General features: G+C 54.7%; 8 protein-coding genes across 8 annotated transcripts; 3 read left to right on the forward strand and 5 right to left on the reverse strand.

Moving 5' to 3' along the window:
• Positions 1-416: 416 nt before the first annotated feature.
• Positions 417-3,339, reverse strand: CKM354_000303800 (uncharacterized protein; the record flags this gene model as incomplete). The annotated part of the gene is made up of 4 exons (XM_044798215.1): positions 417-1,925; positions 2,010-2,889; positions 2,947-3,044; positions 3,157-3,339. 4 exons carry the CDS (start codon positions 3,337-3,339, stop codon positions 417-419), a joined length of 2,670 nt encoding a protein of 889 aa, XP_044654150.1.
• Positions 3,340-3,676: 337 nt separating this feature from the next.
• Positions 3,677-5,748, forward strand: CKM354_000303900 (uncharacterized protein; the record flags this gene model as incomplete). Its single annotated transcript, XM_044798216.1, has 6 exons — positions 3,677-4,046; positions 4,105-4,675; positions 4,745-4,887; positions 4,952-5,103; positions 5,311-5,424; positions 5,479-5,748. 6 exons carry the CDS (start codon positions 3,677-3,679, stop codon positions 5,746-5,748), a joined length of 1,620 nt encoding a protein of 539 aa, XP_044654151.1.
• A 132-nt stretch (positions 5,749-5,880) lies between these two features.
• On the reverse strand, positions 5,881-6,677 carry CKM354_000304000 (uncharacterized protein; the record flags this gene model as incomplete). The annotated part of the gene is made up of 3 exons (XM_044798217.1): positions 5,881-6,160; positions 6,216-6,433; positions 6,489-6,677. The coding sequence occupies 3 exons, from the start codon at positions 6,675-6,677 to the stop codon at positions 5,881-5,883; spliced, it is 687 nt and encodes a 228-aa protein (XP_044654152.1).
• A 998-nt stretch (positions 6,678-7,675) lies between these two features.
• Positions 7,676-9,582, reverse strand: CKM354_000304100 (U4/U6-U5 snRNP complex subunit PRP31; the record flags this gene model as incomplete). The annotated part of the gene is made up of 2 exons (XM_044798218.1): positions 7,676-9,181; positions 9,259-9,582. The coding sequence occupies 2 exons, from the start codon at positions 9,580-9,582 to the stop codon at positions 7,676-7,678; spliced, it is 1,830 nt and encodes a 609-aa protein (XP_044654153.1).
• Positions 9,583-9,898: 316 nt separating this feature from the next.
• On the forward strand, positions 9,899-11,929 carry CKM354_000304200 (uncharacterized protein; the record flags this gene model as incomplete). Its single annotated transcript, XM_044798219.1, has 1 exon — positions 9,899-11,929. The coding sequence occupies one exon, from the start codon at positions 9,899-9,901 to the stop codon at positions 11,927-11,929; it is 2,031 nt and encodes a 676-aa protein (XP_044654154.1).
• Positions 11,930-12,293: 364 nt separating this feature from the next.
• On the forward strand, positions 12,294-12,764 carry CKM354_000304300 (uncharacterized protein; the record flags this gene model as incomplete). The annotated part of the gene is made up of 1 exon (XM_044798220.1): positions 12,294-12,764. One exon carries the CDS (start codon positions 12,294-12,296, stop codon positions 12,762-12,764), a length of 471 nt encoding a protein of 156 aa, XP_044654155.1.
• A 778-nt stretch (positions 12,765-13,542) lies between these two features.
• Positions 13,543-15,306, reverse strand: CKM354_000304400 (uncharacterized protein; the record flags this gene model as incomplete). Its single annotated transcript, XM_044798221.1, has 4 exons — positions 13,543-14,476; positions 14,592-15,053; positions 15,108-15,189; positions 15,246-15,306. The coding sequence occupies 4 exons, from the start codon at positions 15,304-15,306 to the stop codon at positions 13,543-13,545; spliced, it is 1,539 nt and encodes a 512-aa protein (XP_044654156.1).
• Positions 15,307-16,736: 1,430 nt separating this feature from the next.
• Positions 16,737-18,936, reverse strand: CKM354_000304500 (uncharacterized protein; the record flags this gene model as incomplete). Its single annotated transcript, XM_044798222.1, has 6 exons — positions 16,737-18,025; positions 18,157-18,374; positions 18,452-18,484; positions 18,533-18,627; positions 18,691-18,754; positions 18,821-18,936. The coding sequence occupies 6 exons, from the start codon at positions 18,934-18,936 to the stop codon at positions 16,737-16,739; spliced, it is 1,815 nt and encodes a 604-aa protein (XP_044654157.1).
• Positions 18,937-19,272: the final 336 nt, after the last annotated feature.

Raw genomic sequence — 19,272 nt, forward strand, 5'->3', positions numbered from 1 at the left:
GGATATCATATAGAAGCATCAAAAAGTGCAGATAGCAAAGTAAAGTACACATCTCTCTGAATAGGATGTTCATGAGGACTGTTTGTCAGTTGAACACATCTCAGTTGGCTACACACATCTCAGTTGACTACTTCTCAGTTGACTACGATGAATACTCCTCAGTTGACTACGAAATCACCAAGTAGTAACATGCAGGTAGTTCGAGAAGCCATTGACAGGCAAGACATTCATGCTCATATGAATCATTGAAGTGTATCGTAGCGGTCCGTGAGCAGAATCTATCGCTCTAACTGTAAATTACGCTGCGGTCGAACAAGTGCATTTCGAATCTGGCCATGTCGGCGCTTCAATGCAATCCGCTATCCAAACAACTCTGCAATGCAAGGCCTCTGCTACGCAGAAGAGGGCACCAACGATCATTTCTGCTGGTCCTGCCGATCAGGCCCAGCGCCTGGCGCCGCCTGCACTGATTGAGGGGGTCGAGCGGGCTGAGCGGGTTCCATGCTCGCTATCGGAGGAAGCGTGACTGCGCTCGGAGCTGCAGGAGACAGTTGCAATTTCTTGACTGGTATGTTGTTGTTCGTGGCCGTTGCTTGCCCTGGAGAGGGTGCGAGCGGGGTGAGTGGCGGTAATACCTTCGACTCGCTCGGTGGTGGCGCAGGACTTTGAGCATGCTTTTGCGGGATTTGGGACGAGCCCTTTGGCCAGGGCCCGTTCATACCATCAGCCGCCACTTGGTTTGCGTGTGGACTTCCGCCTGCATTGCTCTGCGGATGATGCATGAGCGGTGTTTGCAGCTGCCGAGGCGCTAATTGAGGTGGTGACTGCTGCGGAGGTCGAGGACTCGACTGCGTCTGCTGGTGATGGTGACTGGGCTGAGCCTGAGCCTGATATTGCTGCTGCTGAGGTTGTTGTTGGTGATAGTGCTGCTGTCCTTGTGAGGCAGCAGGCGGGTAAAGTGGCTTGGCATCTGCCTTGCTGGGTGACTGGAAGCCGTTCATCTGGGATGACCCTGGCCTATACTGAGCTTGTGGAGGTGGTCCTTGCTGTTGGTACTGTTGCCACGGCTGGTGGTTTTGCGGATATTGGTAGTGGTTATACTGAGCTTGTGGTTGCTGGTAGTGATGAGGCGGAGGTGGATGAAATTGTGCGCTTTGCGGGTGGCCACCCGCATGCGACACAGCATTGTGGTGCACGCTTTGGTGCTGTTGATAATGCGAGGGTTGCCCGTTCTGCACTGTGGGAGCGGCATAGGGACGAGACGGCGCAGCAGTGTCGTTGAATCGTGACGCGAAGTTGCCAACCGCAGGATATCCATGACCCTGTGGGAGCTGTGGCATTGCTTGAGGCGACCGATACTGTCCATTCGTTTGTGCTCCCGGGCTTTGTTGAGCAGGTGGCTTCTGGCCGTTCGCTGTTGGTGGCCGGATATTCACCTTTTGAGCCTCCGGACTGTCGCTGGAATGATTGTGTAGCTTCAACGGTGGGATCTTGGGCTTCTTTGCGTCTTCTTCCTTCCGCTTGCAGGTGCCGCAGATGAAGATGAACGCCTGTTGTTCTGCTTGCTTCGGCGTGTAACCATGGCAGGCGCTGTGCTCCCAGACGTTGCAGCGCTCACAACTCACACTATGCGTTCCGTCGTCCATATTCTCGCCGTGTTGGCCACAGACGGAGCAGTCGAAATACCAATTGCCCTCCTCTTCGGCTAGCCTTTCCAGCTCTTTCTTGTGCTGGTCACGTTGCGTTTGTCGTTGACGCCCAGAAGCCCGCTTCCCGTCACCGTCGACAGTCTCCGCCTCTACGCCCTGCGATTCGGCACGTTCGCCTTCTGCTTCTAGTCGCGCCAGCTCTTCTTCGTGGAGAATGCGTTTAGCTTCTCGCTCGCGCACACGCTGCTCGCGGGTAAGCCGTCGAGATTCGTGTCCCTGATTGTACGCGTTAGTTTATGTTACCGCCCACGCTCCCTCGAGTAGGTAGTGTCTGAGCCTGCTGCTCAAATCGCAACTTACCTCTTCAATACGCTTCTGTCTTTCCTGCTCCGCGCGTGCCATTTTGAGTTCGCGTTCCCTCTGCTCCTGTGCCTCGCGCTCCTTACGGGCCTCGGCCTCCTTGTCAGCCTTGTCGGCCAGGCGACTGGAACGTTTCGCAGTGGCCATCTTTTGCAGATTCTCGAGTTCCCGAATCCTCTTCATCTGCTTCGCCTTCAACGCCTCCGCCCGCTTCTCGATAATCGGCAGGACGTCATCTTCCAGGCGGGCACGCAGCTGCTTCTCGTTCGGATCACGAGATCGAAAGATACTCGCCATGAAGTCCTGGTATTCCTCTAGCGTGATAGCCACCAACGACCATGTCTTACTCGTAAAGCCATATCCCGGCTCCTCCACGTCGAGCTGCGTGGCCTCCGCTCCGTTGGTCACATTTGTGATATCCATGGCGCTTTCGTCTGCTTCTGGCTGGTCCTCCAACTCTTCCTCTTCGCTCTCTTCGACTTTCCTACGCTTGCTCGCACGGGTTCCCCGCGTAGGTGTCTTCCTCTTGTTCTTAGCACTGGCTTTTGGTTTCGCCTTGGGCTTCGGCGTGGGTTGTGGCAGAGGCTCGTCGGCGCGGCGGTAGAGTCGATTGTCGTCCAACACATAGTACGAACGGTCCTCCTTGTCCCAGCCAAGAGGCTCGATGCGCCAATTGAGATGATCTTCGTCCTGTGGCATCAGGCTCCGCATGCGATCTGCGTTTCCCAACGTCCACACACTCAGCTGGTGCAGGACCTTGATTCGGGTGCAAATGTCCATGTCGTTGAATTTGGCCGGCTCCTCGTCGTCTCCGAAGGGGTTGCGATTCGGTGCCTTGGCGACGTACTGGCGGCGAGTGTACTCGTCGAAGATCTCTGGTCTGCATTCTCATCACATCAACATAGCACTCTCGTGCGGACCATACTCCTGCACTCACGTCAGACCTCGATGGGACGAGACATATTTGAGCAGCTGTAGGCCGATGTGAGCCAGTTTGTCGCTCGGCGTGGGTTGTAGACATTCATGTTCCAGGTCCTAAAATACAGACTCTAGTCAGCGCAAGTGCGCTCCAAAAACGTATCACTGTCTTCATTCTTGACCGCAATCACATGCGAGCGCTGCGGCGATGTTCGGGGGTGCCGCGTACCTCGATGTCGAAGTCGTCGTCAATTCGCACCGCAGATCCGAAGAGAAAGATGTACTGCATGAGGCTGGCGAATTCCCACATGTTGCGCAGCTTGATGAGCGTTTCGTTCGTCGCTGCGGCCATGGGTGGCTCCGCAACAGCATCGAGCTGCGCTGCATCGGCGGTGCGCTTGTATCGCGGCATGGCGATGAGTGTCGAGCCAGGGGCCCCTCGCGGACAGCCGTCCGATGGCGCAGGTGGAATTAGCGATGCTCGTCGGGCGCGCGGCGGTGCGTGAAGGGTGTCGAGGTCGGCGAAGGGAGTGGTGGTGTAGCCGGCGACATATGGACCGTCTTCGCGTTTGAATGATGGTCACGTCTCGCACATCCAACGCGCCGTGCCAAGAAGTTTGCAGGGATCGCTGCCCTTGCAGCTGCCGACGTCAGCACTTTGTTCACTCCACGTGCTTGTTATCAAAATTGTCACCTAGACACACACGCTACAGAGTAGCGGAGTGGTGGCTTCTAGGAGCGTGGACAGCATGCCGGCAGCAGAGGCAGACGGCGAGGCAGTGGAGCGTCTGCTCAACGACGACGACAGCGACCTCCGGCCCGCACTGCAACGCCTGCACACGGCCGACGAGGCCGGCGATGGCAACGAACAGCAATTGAATGCACCGGAGCATGCGCGGGTTTGCAAACTGCTGTACGCATCGCACTTCCTGTCGACGTGGAATGCGCGTCTCTTCGAGTTTGGCAGCTTCCTGTTCCTCGCGAGCCTTTTCCCGGACACACTGCTGCCCGCCTCCATCTATGCCCTGTCCCGCTCCGCCGCGGCGGCCCTGCTATCGCCGCTGTTGGGCTCCTACATCGACAGGGTCGACCGGCTGAAGGCGGTGCGCGTCTCCATCGGTGAGCTTCTTCACTTCCACCGATCTGGCTGAAGGGCATCTCTGATCTACGTCGACAGTCAGTCAGCGTCTGGCCGTGTCCTTCTCGTGCCTGGGCTTGTTCCTCATCGCCGAATTTGCGTCCTTGCGCAGCCGCCAATGGTTCCCTATCTGTCTCCTGCTGCTGTCCATCTTGGCGTGCGTGGAGAAACTGGGATCGGTCCTCAACACCATCTCAGTGGAGCGCGACTGGGTCGTCATCGTGGCCCAAGGACACGGCGAGAGACTTCGAGCACTCAACTCACAGATGCGCCGAATAGACCTGTTCTGTAAGCTGTTCGGGCCGCTAGCTATTGCCTTGCTGGATGGCTACTCCACAAAGATTGCCATCATCGCGACTGGTGCTTTGACTCTGCTTTCCGTCTTCATCGAATATTTCACCATTGCAAGAGTCTACAGCGCGATTCCGGCACTCAGAGAGCCCAAGAACCTGACACTATCTCGAATTCCGAGTCGTGACGCCGTACTCGCCAGATTCAGGACCTACATAGCGAAGTCCAGGAACTACTTTCGGAGTCCGGCATTCTTGCCGTCCTTCTCACTTGCTTTGCTGCATCTCACCGTGCTCTCTTTCAGTGGACAGATGGTTACGTACGTCGAACAATTTCGATGGCATCATTGCAATGTTGGCGGCACTTTGATCTGACTCCACTGCTGTAGATACCTTGTGGCTCTGGGATTATCATCTACCATGATCGGCTCTCTGAGGGCCATCTCAGCCATCTCGGAATTGTCCGCCACCTTCTTTGCCCCAAAGATCATGTCCCGCATCGGAGCTATAAGAGCAGGTATTTGGTTTCTGAGTAAGTGTTATTGATGTGGGATCTGCTTAATTAACGTGCTTGCCAACCTGACCCATGCCGGTAGACTGGGAAATTGCCTGTTTGATCGCAGCTTGTTTCGTGCTCTGGTGGCAATTGAGTCCCGAAGCAACTGCCATCGGGCTAGTGTCAACGGTCGTTGCAAGTCGACTTGGCCTCTGGGGCTATGATCTGAGTGCTCAGCTTATCGTACAAGAGGTAAGTACATGACTCCAGACCTAAACGTGGCTACCTCTGAATGCAACTTCCTCTGAATGCAACTACCTCTGAATGCAACTACCTCTGAGTGCAACCCAAGGTCGCTAAGCCAATCAGCAAAGCTTTTCACGGATCGAGAGCCAATCTGGTTAGGCGCTTGCACTCAGAGGTATCCACGGTTAATTATAGACCACTGACGTCTCTCAGGAAGTCGAAGAAGCCGATCGAGGCACCTTCTCCAGCCAAGAGTTCGCTTTGCAGAACATTTTTGAAATGTTCGCTTTTGCAAGCACAATCGTCTTCTCTCGGCCCGCGCAATTTGTAAGCGCGACGACGTAATCATCTTGAATGGCGCAGACTCTGACATTGCAACAGAAATATCCCGCGACTATCAGTGCTGCAGCGGTGGCACTCGCGGGAGTCTTCTATTCAGTTTTCGTTCGATCAAGGAGAGGCCATCTGATCCACATTTGTCGATGCCTTGATCGACACGAGATGCGCAAAAAGCATCATCACTGGTGGCAGACTATTCCTGAGGCAGACCCTCTCGTGGGACACGACGACGATGGACATGGGTATAGCACGCCTGCGACAGAGTCTGACGACATCGCTTCGCCTTCAGCTCAAGAACACGGACCTGAGTGAGGCTGCAACATTTCCTCACGCCATGGGGTGATTAGTCGAAACGAGCAGTCCCTTGCAGCACTGTACGGAAGGACGGTTGGCCAACAGGCTCGCTTCCTATATACTCGCTGTCCGACAACGTCAGTATTGGCCTCATGCTATCGCCACACGCTGAGCCAGGAATTCCGCTGCTGAACCAGAGTCGCTGCCGTACGTATAGTGAGGTGGCAAGACGATAAGCAGTCCATCGCACAAAACATCGCCCGGCGCACAAAACACTTCCGTCCTCTCCGTAGGGTAGTTCGGGATTCGGCCTCCATTCTGCTTGTTTCGAGTGTAGCCAAAGAGCACTGCGCCGGCGACTTGGTTGGCCACGGCGGGCGCTTGTATTGTGAGATCGGATAGCGCGGCCGCGATAACAGCAGCTCCTTGTCTGTTGTTATATTGTTAGAGCGTTGGATGAAAATCAATGGACAGGTGCAACTCACGAGTAGCCTCCACTCGCCACAATAGTATCAGGACATTTGGTATTGGCGAGCGTGAAGAGGCGGATGGCTTCTTGAATGGCAGCATCGGATGTGCCTCGCGGGAATGTGTTCGCAATAAGAGTTCCCAAGTAAGGTCCACCTACGCCTTGACAAGCAACGTTCTCGCTACCTAGCAGACTCTTCAAAGCCGCGCAGGTTTGAGGCCCTACCACAGTGCCCTGAAAATCAAGTCAGAGTCAGAATCCAGGAAAACGATATCTTGACTTCGCCTACCATGTTTCCCGTCTCAGTCGAGCCTCGAGCGAAGATGAATGTCACCTGGCGACATGGACCACTCTCTAGCTCGCCTGAAGAGGAGCTCTGGCGGGCAACGAGTGCTCCCTCAGCTTCAGCTGGGTCGGCCGCTGGGAATGCGGAGACATTGGCGGCCAGAAGGGCCACGACGGCGGAAGTGAAAAACATGTTAACGAATGTCAAGAGGTTTTGACTGATGAACGAATGGCAATAGTTAGAAGATTCCACCTTAGCTGCAAGGGCATTGCGAGTGGTCCCGTGTTATATAGTTACAGTAGCAAAGCCGTGAAGCGAGCGGCAGTCAGTATAGACCCGCTGATCACATTTTCCGTATCGGAAGCTCAATTTTGTGTGTCGTATGGTCACGACGCGCATGCGACTCGCTCAATGCTAGCCTTCTAGGCCTTCGTGTCTTTGATCGACTCTGGGATTGAGCATGGGCTTCATGGTACTAGTCGCGGGCCGAGAAGTGTCCTAGCAAGGTTATTGGTCTTCAGACTTCCCATTTCGGGTAGTGGACTGCTCTATGAGGCTATGGGCAACGAGTCCATTTTGTAGACCGTAGCCTGGGAGCACAGTGCGCAAGCGAAATTCATGGGTTGGCATTCTTCGCAGTGGTCAACGAACAAACTGAGGGTAAAAAATGAAGTGTTCAAAGCCTTTGCTTCCAAAGTGCTTTATTTCGCCTCTGCTATGTAGCTCCCTCGCGCTATGCTCGGTGACATTCGTCCCTTACGGAGTTTGATCGAGGATGGCCCGTGTGCACTGGTGAACATGGATCTCCAATCCAGGTGCGTTCGGGCAAGCCAATGCGCAAGCCACTGCGCAAGGATCGGATCTTCCAAGTTTGCCCGAACGATCAAGTATACAGTACCACTTGTCATATCGTTACAAGCCCATCAGGAATGGGACAGCTACAGAGAGTGTGTTTCTGCCAGCTGATGTGGAATCGAAAGTAGACTCGGCAATTGGCTGTGGGGGAGGTATCCCTCAACCTGCATAGTGAAGCCTGCATCGACAAGCCCATTCGCCCCAATACGAGGAGGCATGTCGTGCCTCCAGGGTTGGGGTGGCTGACTTTCGAATATCTTATACTTTCAGAGATAGTATGAATTCGGACGTCCAAGGCATTCGTCATTCGTACCTTGTCTGCTTCATTGTGCAGTTCAATCCGATGTCTTTGCTTTTTTCGAGGGCAGAGCCGGCACCTTGAAGCCAGCAGCATCTACCTTTGCTGGTACTGGCGGAGGTGGCATGGAGCCACCGACCTGAGTGAAGGTTCCGTTCTTGAACCATCTGTCCTCATCAGCCTTGCGCTTACGATTGGCTTCTTCACGCTTTCGAGGATCAATCAGTTCCATGCCTTGAACGGGCGTGAACGCCACACTCGTGGCCGTGCCAGCAGGGCCGCCAACGTTCGTCTTAAGCCCGCTGCCGACACCTGCAGCACGCAAGCCCTGGGCTCTGAGTGCACCTTGAGTAGCAATCCCGCCTTGGAACCCACCAAGCGAGGTAGCAGTTCCGCTCGAGCCAGCCGGCGTTGCACCGCCCCAACCAGGATTCTTTTTCGACAACTTCGCTCTGGTGCGCTGATCAATCTGTGTAGCGCGTACACGACCGTCGTCTTGGGCACCAATCATGCCTAGACCCTTCGAGCTGTCGCCAAATCCGACCTCAGCTTCCTCCTTGCCAAAAGCCATTCTGTTCTGCGCCTTTCTCAAGTCGGTCATGGCAGTCGCCTCCTTCATTTTGCGCACTCTTCGTCCGCCGCGCTTTCGGCTGGGTTTGTCGTCCGGAGCCGGAAGGGCTCGTACACCACTATTCGGAGGCGCCTCAGAGAGCTTGTTAATGCGCCGCTCGACTTCCTCGGCCATCTGCAGACCAAATTCACCGGACGGTGATGCGTGAATGCTATCCGTGCGGGCAACGAGCACAATCTTCGCAGACAATATCCTCATGGCCTGTACCTTGAGATCCTGCGGTATCGATCGAATAATGTCATTCTGATATAAGATGCCTTGATTCCGGATGCCGACATTAGTCGCCAAACCCACGCCACGTGCACTCTTCTTGTTCCCGAGCGGTGCGATATTGCAAGACGGCGTCTTTGCAAGCCCTGTAATGCCTCCAGTGTAGTTGATTAGTTGCGCAGCGGTCGATGAACCGATCAAAGCTGTCAAATTCGGGGCGAACATAGACATTCGAGACTGGACATAGTCCGTCAGCGTTCGCTTTGCGCTATCCAGCCTTAACAGCATTTGACAAGCTCTGCGCACGGTTGCAAGCTCCTCGTCAGACAGTGGTGTCCCGGCCGTATTAGTTGCTTCGACTGTCACAACCATAAGAGAAGGTCCGTCCAGAACTTGCTTGAGCGATTGCCCCACGATATTCTCTTTGTTCTCGCTGATCGCTCGAATATCCTCCATGGGCCCATTCCCGATGATCGCGACTGCCTTTGCATAGTCGAGAGGGTTCTGAATTAGAGTTTCCAGCTCAGGAAATCGTATTGAGTAGTGGTCGCGGATGAATTTGTGCACCAGGATGATCTCTCCGTCGATCTGGGTTGAAAGTGTGTTCGACTGTGTGAGCAGCTTGTACTCAGGGTTGTCCTCGATATTGCCAATATTCCTTGTTTCTTGACCAGGTGGTAGGCTCTTGTAGTGTTCGATGTCCTGCACACGGGACAAGTCAGGACTAGTCACGCGATTAAGACTACGACAGTTCACATGGAATCAGCGGGATCACTTACCTTGAGTAACGGTTCCAGCTGCTTCATCAAGCCAGCGACGCTCCTCACGTCGGAAACGTTCTGCAGCTCCATCTTCTCGACACGCGCCTTGGTCTCTTCCTCGGTCTCTTCATCGTCGACCTTGACATGGCTCGGTGCATCGCCTCCCGCTATGTCTGCGTCGTCTTCCTCGTCGCCGTCCACAGCCATACCTCCATTTTGCTGCGCGTCGGGCACGGCCGCCTGTGCATTGTTGAGTCCAAAATCTTGCTCGTCCACCTGCTCCTCATTTTCGTCGCCAGAGTCCCCAAAGTCATTTAGCAGCTCGTGCGCGATGGTCGCCATGTCGGTCAACGCAATGCGCAAACCGCGCCAACTCGCCGAGTGATCTGCTCCAGTATTTCTCGTGTGCGCTTTGAAGTATGCGTGATATCGCGGCAGCAACTGTGGTATTGTGAAGGTTGTGAATGTCAAGGGCGACGGAGGTGAAAGTGCGGCATGGTACGCGAGTCATGTATCAATCTCAAAAGTATACCAAAAACTCAAGGCTCTAGCCGATCCGCTCCCACTTCCACATTGCGCATGCGCATGCTGCAAACCGACATATTTGACCAACGCAGTCTCAGCCAGTGCGTCCGCGTCTCGCGACACCACCGCTATCATGGACGCCTCGCGCGGCCCACCGCGGGTCAAGAACAAGGCGCCCGCGCCCCAGCAGATCTCTGCTGAGCAGCTGCTGCGCGAGGCTGTCGACCGCCAGGAACCTGCGCTCACAGCACCGACGCAGCGGTTTGCGGATCTCGAGGAGCTTCATGAGTATCAGGGCCGCAAGCGAAAGGAGTTCGAAGACTATGTCCGACGCAATCGACTTAATATGGGCAATTGGTTCCGATATGCCGCCTGGGAACTGGAGCAGAAGGAATACCGACGTGCTCGCTCCGTCTTTGAGAGAGCGCTGGACTGCGATGCGACTAATGTGCAGCTATGGCTGAGGTACATCGAGGCGGAGATGAAAGAGCGGAATATCAACCATGCCAGGAACTTGCTCGATCGTGCTGTGACAATTCAACCGCGTGTTGATAAGCTGTGGTACAAGTATGTTTACATGGAGGAGATGTTAGGCAACGTGGCTGGTACACGAGCTGTCTTTGAGCGATGGATGAGCTGGGAACCCGACGAGGCTGCGTGGACTGCTTATATCAAGCTCGAAACACGATATGGCGAATACGATCGTGCGCGAAATGTATTTGAGCGCTTTACGATTGTGCATCCCGAACCGAGGAACTGGATCAGATGGGCCCGTTTTGAAGAGGCTAATGGCACGAGTGATCTGGTGAGAGAGGTATTTGGCATGGCTATTGAAACACTGGGCGACGAATTCATGGACGAGAAGTTATTCATCGCATACGCCAAATTCGAGGCCAAGCTCAAAGAATTCGAACGCGCGCGAGCCATCTACAAATACGCCCTGGATCGCATGCCACGGTCGAAGTCTGCCGTGCTGCACAAATCCTACACTACTTTTGAGAAGCAATTCGGCGATCGTGAGGGAGTTGAGGATGTCGTGCTATCAAAGCGTCGCGTCCTCTACGAGGAGCAGGTGAAGGAGAACCCAAAGAACTACGACGCATGGTTCGATTACGCCCGTCTCGAAGAAGCTGGTGGCGACTCCGACCGAGTCAGAGATGTCTACGAGCGCGCAATTGCTCAGCTGCCGCCGTCACACGAGAAGCGACACTGGCGGAGATACATATATCTCTGGCTGTTTTATGCCATTTATGAAGAGCTAACGACCCAAGACCTTGAGCGAGCCCAACAGGTCTACGACGAAGCGCTCAAGATTGTTCCCCACAAGAAGTTCACGTTCGCCAAGTTGTGGATGTTGAAGGCACAATTCCATCTGCGCAGACAGGAGCTCGACAGGGCGAGGAAAACGATGGGAATGGCTATTGGACTGTGTCCCAAGAACAAACTATTCCGAGCTTACATCGAAATGGAGCTGAAGCTCTTCGAATTCGTGCGATGCCGGACACTGTACGAGAAATGGATTGAGTTTGACGCGAGTAACTCTCAAGCCTGGATCAAATTCTCTGAGCTGGAACGAGGACTCGAGGATCTGGAGCGCGCGCGGGCGATCTACGAGCTGGCCATCCAGCAAGAGCAACTGGACATGCCGGAGCTCGTCTGGAAAGCCTACATCGATTTCGAGGAGGAAGAAGGAGAATTCGAAAAGACACGGAAACTTTACGAGCGACTTCTCCAGAAGACACAACATGTCAAGGTCTGGATCTCATACGCGCACTTCGAGATCAATGTTCCCGATGCTGCTGATCAGATCTCTACCGAAACAGAGGACGCACCAGTATCTGATGCGGCAAAGGCGAGGGCGAGAAAGGTGTTCGAGCGGGCGCACAAAATGTACAAGGACCAGCAGCTCACTGACGAGCGCGTGTCCCTGCTCAATGCGTGGAAGAGCTTCGAAGACACGCACGGCTCGGGCGAGAACATTGAGAGCGTTGCCAAGATGCTGCCTAGGAAGGTCAAGAAGCGAAGAAAGCTCGAAGATGGCTCTTTTGAGGAGTACATGGACTACGTATTCCCGGCAGATGATCAAAGTAGCGCCAAGATGAGCAAGCTCATGATGGCAGCGCAGCAGTGGAAGCAACAACAGGCCAGCGAGTCAAACTCATGACATTCATGAATGCAGCGTTTGCGGTGGGTTGCTAGTACCGGATGTAGTGCTCTAGCAGAGCGCTCACAAATGCTGAGAACTAGTCTGGTCCTGTAGCATTTCAAGCAATCAATAGCGAGAACCACGACGGTGTGGTAGTCCGGGGATATCCCCAGCACTAGAGATCCACGAGCCTCCAGCCCTTGAGTGGCTGCTGCCATCCTCCGTGCTCGCATCTCCACGATATATTGTCTGGCAGAGCAAGCGCCAAGCGTGCAGCTACAACTTCGGCGTTCGGCACGGCGCGCCGTGTGGTGAGAGAGACCTGCTCAATCGCTCTGACTTCACACCTGCAATCTTCACTCACCATCCATCTCGAAATGTCATGCCGCAGCCCGAAGACCTGGTCCACCTGCCACCAGAAGAGCAAAAGCTCAGAAAAAGAGAATGGAACCGTGATCCCGTGAACGACCTCTTTCCAAGAATCCCAGATCTCGCGCTCGAACGCGTCCTCGACATCATCATCGACAAAGGTTTCACATACAATCTAAGTGTTTCCAAATTTGCCAATTCGCGCAGAATCACGAGTATTATCGTCGCACATGTTCGACATGCGTATTCAGATTATGACAAGCTTTTGCGGGAGAATGTGGAGCGGTATGAGGCGAGGAAACGCTGCGGGCCGCAAGTTTGGAAGGTGTTGAGGGAATGGAGTCCTTGGGATAAGGATAATGAGGTGCTGGAACGGTGTTTTAGAGCGACGTTGTTGACTCCGGAGGAACGAGATCCGAGTTGGGATCCGATGGATGTGGATGATGAGTCGGATGTGGAGGGTGATCCGATGGATTTGGATTGAGCTTGGTTGATGATGCGTGTGCAAGCCTCTGCATTCGACTCCAATGGCAGTGGCTACAGTGTTTCCGGGAAGCGCTCCGCGCTCAGGCGTACCGCTTGTTCAAGCCAGGTAGCAGAGTCTTACGAAGTTCCGAGTTGGAGCTCAGCAAGTTAACAGCAAAGGCTCCATCGACACAGAGGAAGGGTTTCTTTCTTTGCGAACCTGCGTCGAAGCTGGCGCAAACCGGTCATTTTGCCGTTGGAACATCATGTGGATACCCGTAGTATTAGCCGCCGTTCACCTCCAACGTATCTGCTTACGCTTCAGCTTCCTACACGTTCTCCAATCGTCAACTGGTCCCACGCAGAAGGAACGAGGATCTGTCTAACTTGGCGTAACTCTCGGACACACCGCTGTGGACGTTTCATCGTTCTCTATCGCATAGACCGATGAACGGCTTAAGTGCCGATATAATCCCTTTGGAATTGCAATAATGACCACACGCTACCTATCGCCAGGGATTGGCAATCGGGTTCGAAGTTTTGACTGGAATTCAGCTCTTTGGGACAGATCTTCCTGACATAACGAAGCATTTCTTCGATGTCTATCGATAAACATATAAGTGTATCTATGCTGCTAACGAAATAGTGAACCCTTTCCATCTTCCATTTTGACCCGAGCCTGCCATGGGTAGCCTGTATTACGCCTGATCCTTCGTGACATTCATTGGCTTGCGATCCTGTTCCTGTAGCACGAGTTTGCCTCCACTAATACTGTACACTTTCGGCCGATCATGTAGTCAGCTGGCATTTCCCACCTCAACAGGTCTAGATTCCCGACTGAAGTCGCGCATAGGATACCCGTCTTTAGTCTCCTGCTGTTGTTGCGAGTGGAGTGGGTATTCGGATTCGGATACATGACTTAATGTCCTCATACTCCTACCATCTCCTTCGATGGTGTGGAGATCCGAATGGTCTTGCATGCCGGGTTTGATTTCTCGGATGACCTCGACATAATCGTAAGCGAACTCGCCCAATTCTGCGTCGTCCATGCCGGTATCTTCTTCTGCCGGAGTAGCTCGAAGCTTCAGAGCCGGAACCCACCGCGAAATGAATGATATCAATATCAATATTAGTACGGTCATAGTGAATGAGTACGCCATGCCAGTCACGGTATCCGCTAATTGAATGGCTAGTTGGATCCAGTGGCGGTTCAGCCAGCCTCCTGGAATCTCGGTGTAGCCGTCCAGATGGGCGATGTAGTCGGCCGCGAAGATGCCAGTCAGCAGGTTGCCCAGGATGCCGCCCACGCCGTGCACAGCGAAGATGTCCAGCGCGTCATCCGCACCCAGGTAGTACTTAAGCTGTGTTGCGAAGTTGCATCCAATTCCCGCGGTCAAACCGTAGACGACAGCAGCCCATGGAGCGACGTATCCACTGCCAGGAGTAATACAAACAAGGCCGCTGACAACACCGGAGCAGAATCCGACCACACTCCACTTCTTTTCGAGACGGTAGTCAACGAGACACCAGGTTACTCCTCCGACACACGCGGAGAGGTTGGTCACTAGTGCAGCCATGACAGCTCGTAGATTTGCACTAAGTGCGCTGCCAGCATTGAATCCGAACCAGCCCACCCACAGGAATACCGTGCCGATGACGATGAAAGTGATGTTATGTGGACGATAATTGAGGGCATGAGTGCCATGTCCTGCTCGTTTGCCCAAGATGTAACTGTGGCACAGTCAGAGAGTGCTGACTTGCTTCCGCCCGCTGGTGTCGTGCCGAGGGACTGTGTGTGGGGAAGCAGATCTGATATCTGTGACGACAAATGGAGATAGAAACTTACGAATAGGCGAGCGCAGCTGATCCACTCGCAATATGGACTGGTGTGCCACCCGCAAAGTCCAGACCTCCGAGTCGATATGACCAGCCTGCCGGGTTCCACGTCCAGCACGCGAGGGGATCGTAGACGACAGTCGTCCATATGAACATGAACACCACGCACGGCAACATCCTGCCTCGCTCGCTGACGGCTCCAGATGCCAAGGCGACTGTGATGCATGCAAACATGCCTTGATATACGCAGTATAGGAGGTCAGGAATCCTTTCGGAGCCCACAGACGGACGAGCCAGCACGTTGCGTAGGCCCACATTGGAAAGGTCGCCGATGTATGATGATGCTGTATGGCTGAATGCGAGGGAGTAGCCCCAGAGGAACCACTGAAAGCTGACCACTGACACGGCCATGACGCTCAGCCATATCAGCGAGAGGGCTGATTTACGGCGAGCAAGGCCCGAGTAGAAGAAGCTGTGTGATTGTCAGCACTGAGCGAAGTGGCGCAGGTGAAGTGAAGCCGCCCACCCAACACCGGGTACCATGAGCAAGACTAAGGCTGTGGCGACAATGACCCACGCCATGTCTCCACTCTCGTAGGCCACATTGACTGTGAGGTGGTTAGCACCTGGCGCCTGGATGGAAGTGCGGTGCGTGGAGACGAACGATCCTGCGTCAGCGAGTCGCCGCCTGTGGCGGCATTATCGTCGTACTTGATCAATGTCATGTTGCTTCGTGCTCGCGCGGCGGCATGTGCAGTGTCGGTGATATCCTGAAAGTGAAGTGAGGTGCGATGCCCGTGGCAGATTAATTTTGTTCGAAACTCAGGGCCGAGCTGCAGTGCACCACATGCGTGTAAGCAGATGAGGATTCGCCAGGCGGAAGCGGCTTCGTTGCGCCGCCGTTACGGGGATCGAAGGGCAGCAGCTGCGAAGGGAGCGCTGCAGCACGCAAATGCTGGGAGAGGCGTTCACAGAAGGCGGCGCGCGAGGACGTCGCGAGAGAGGGTGTTTATCTCGACGGCAGACGGTGGAGCAGCGCGAAGGATGAATATGGACGCTGCGTGGCGCTTTCTCGAACGGCCAGGCGAACGTCGTCTACGTGCTGCCGGCGAGAGGCGTCTGTCGCCAGCCCGCCCCACGCCCGCTCGCTCGAGGGTCGTCGTGGCCATTGCCCAATACTGTCCTCCGCGCCGCCGTGGCCGCTCAATCTGACGCTGCGCTCGCGCATTGGGAGCCTGCGCCGATCCCCGCCGCGTCCAGAGGGTTGGGAGTGCCAGGCGTGACACCTGCAGACGCGAGCAGATGCAGTCGGATTGCACGCACAGCACGCCGAAAGCGCCCAGCCACTAGTCTTATCGCAGGCGCCCTGGCCAATCACACGCCGGCTGCCCCTGCCGACGTTCTGCACGCCGACGGGGAAGGAACGAAGGCGAGTGCATCCCACTCCTCCGAGGAACCACTCGCGCCATGGTTTCGCTCATTGCGAGCCTCTCCGAAGACGTGATGTGAGGACCCTGGATGCAACGTCCGACATCCAACAGTCTTCACTGGAGACTGGAGGGTCATCCCGTGCATCCCACAGCCAGCTGCACCTGTCAAACACTCTTCGACGTGCTAGCATTGATTCGTTGCATTCGAGCATCTTCAGCACTACAGACGCCGATGTGAGTGACGTGACAGATGCAAGCATGCTGCAGCGTAGCTGGATTGATACTGCGTCGACGACAGGATTACCGCGACAGGCTGAGGCGTTGTATCCGAGACATCACCACCCGTCAAGTTGGGTCGAGGCTCGCAGACATTCATTGCCAGAATCAAATCGACGTAATCGTGTCTCCTGGAACTGAGAATGCTTTCGAGGCACCGACGCCGCATTAGAGGCTCCATAGTCGTTGTTGAGGTCGCAAAGCTGCCTCGCTCGGATTCCCCAATGGCGCCCGACTGCCGGAAAGCAAAACAGAAACCAGGATTGAGACACCGTACTCCTCTGACGAGGATATTCGAGTGCCCTTTCGATCCTTCCATCTCCACCATGTGCTGCGCAGCGATGGCGCTCTGTCTCGGCAAGAGCGGCATCTGCGTGATCAACTTCGCGAGAGAGACCACAAAGTAAGCGTGTTTACTGGTTTCCGCTTTGCTGTGCTCATATAGGCGCCTACCCTCGCAACTGCATAGGCTCTGCATCTTCGGTACCCTCAGCAGTCTCGTGCTCTTTCACATCTGCCTTTGACTTGCCGGTGGTGCGCTCCAGATACTTTTCTACACTTTCCTTGGCGGGCTTATGGTGTAGCCAGACCTCATCGCCAGGTTCCGGCTCTTTACCCTGCCGCTTGTCTTCGGCACGCCGCAAATGGCGGAAGAGCTTCGGACTGAGTCGATAGAGCCATTCGTGTGGAATCCGAAGGCGAGCAGCCAGCCATTTCTCATCCTTCGGCTTGTGTTGGAGGTTCGTAGCGATACGCTCTAATGGATTGAGAGGCTGTTCTAGCAACTTCTCATTGTCGAAGGCTCTGTTGACCATCGCCATGTCCTTGGGCAGGACCTGATTGAGGAATTCCAGGCTAGCGTTGATATTGAGATCAAGAGCTCGTTGTGGATCTGCAGTCATCTTCAAGAACAGTGAGCACACGTTGCGGTATAGGAGGCTGAAGTCGGACTGCGAGATGTGTACGGTCCCCCTGATGGTCATCAGCCACGCCGGGCACGACCACGGCTCACTTTCCGCCTCCTTCACAATTGATTCGACCAGCTCGAAATTCTGGGGCCAGTATGTAAAAGCTTCCGAATTGATGGCAAGTAATGGTGCGCTGACTCGATCGTCAGGTCTTTCATCTGCGTCAACGAGACGAGTTCCGGCTCCCCAGATGTCGTAGATGATACCCTGAGAGACATAAGTGAAGCGGTCTCTCCGTCTCAAGATATCGACAACAGTGTCACCGCCGAACGAATGGCCTGCTACCGTGACGTGATCCAGTCTAGCACGACCTTTCCATCTCGCCCAGTTGATGGTTTGCAAACCATGAGAAGAGCCTCCCTTGTGGCCTTTGACCCTCAAATTTCGTTGAGCGATCACGTTGCCGTTGCCAGAGACTATTTCTCTAAGAACCGCGATGGCTTCTTCCACCTCGGCTAAGCGCAGATCCTTCTGAGCGTCACGCAACTCTGTGTCAACACCACTCTCATTTCGTGGTGAGGTGTCGAGAGGATTGTCCTTGGGAAAGACATAGTCGATCACAGTGTATCCTTGCTCTCTTTCATAAGAAAGGTGATCTAGCTCCCCTCTAGCCTCCAGATCGGCCATGCTGCCCTCACCTTGCTTTGGATAGTTGACATAAGTTCGGGGTCCTGATCCATCGCGATGCTCAATGGCGACCACGATGTGCCCGTAGCTACTGAGCTCTCCACAGATAGATGAGTACATTGTCCTCGTGCCGCCTAGTCCGTCTAGAGCTAAGCGTCAGTCTTGCCTCCAACAGATGGTCGCTTACGCCGCCGTGTAGTCGAGCGTCGGACACGATTGCAGCCAGTGGTCGTGCACACAAGGAAGGAGAACTTTGTTCCCACAGGGTACTTACGGCTGAATATTATGACCGGAAACACCGGCTCTTCGGAAGCTTCTTCACTCGGCTTGAAGCTAGCATTGGACGTGGCTTTTATGTCCTCACTCTGTGTGTCTACAGCGGGAGCCCAGTATGTAGCCAGAGGCGCGTTCCGGAACGCTGGCAGTTTAGTGAACATTGCAGTCGCCATGAGTCCAATGCCCAGATTGCCTAAGCCTGCGAACTTTGAGTATCTAAAAGTGCTGGTCAGGATCTGGGCACAATCCAGGAACTACGTCGCAATGAGGCAGAGTGCGCAGAAGAGACTCACCCTTGAGCAATACCTAATCGGGGCCGGCCTAGCCTGAGAGGTAATCAGCAACGTAACTCGATTACTGTTGAACATACTCACCACAGCTCTCTGGAAAACTTTCTGCTCGTCTGGGGCAGCTTCTCCTCTTGGTCAATGGCAGCAGGATAATAGATTGTCATCAGGACAGTCTCAAGCTGCAGAATGTGCCGTTTGTGACGAGTAATGTGCGAGAATGTCTACGGGTGGGCGGCGGGCACCTCAATCTCCATAGTACCAACTGGATATGGCCCAGTGTAAGCGGGTAACGTCTTGCCCGGGATCCTGCATCTGGCGTCTCAGCAGACAAAAAGGCAGGTGAAGTCGACTTGCGATTGTTGTTTTCCGTACCAGGGACTGTCGCGTATGCCATGTGGAGCACGCCATTTTGGCTTCTTCGCTCTCGGTGGTCGAGTGGCTTGCTCTGCACCCAGACTGGGATGACTTGGGGGCAGCGTCGTGCTCATGGCACCGAGTTCGCTCGGGTGCAATAAGTGCGTGGCGCTCAATCCCGTGGGTCACTCACGGCTGTCTCAATAACATTGATGGGGGCCATGGTCCTTCGAGGGCGGATTGTGCGTCATACAGACTGAGCGTGATGGCAGAAGCGAAACGGAGAAGATGGTGGTCGGAGTAGCTCTGCAGTGACGTCGGCAGCGACACCACAGTGCACCACCAGTCGATCCTGCCGGCGTGGCGCGGCGCGAGTCTGCAGTGGCACGGAGCATGCGTAGGGCTGAGTCTGTGAGAAAGGACCGCACGTGGCCGGCAGAAGACCTTCCCTTGCGTGCACCCAACAATGC

Source organism: Cercospora kikuchii, assembly GCF_019650295.1.
Source record: "Cercospora kikuchii DNA, contig_00002, whole genome shotgun sequence".
Classification (NCBI taxonomy): domain Eukaryota; kingdom Fungi; phylum Ascomycota; class Dothideomycetes; order Mycosphaerellales; family Mycosphaerellaceae; genus Cercospora; species Cercospora kikuchii.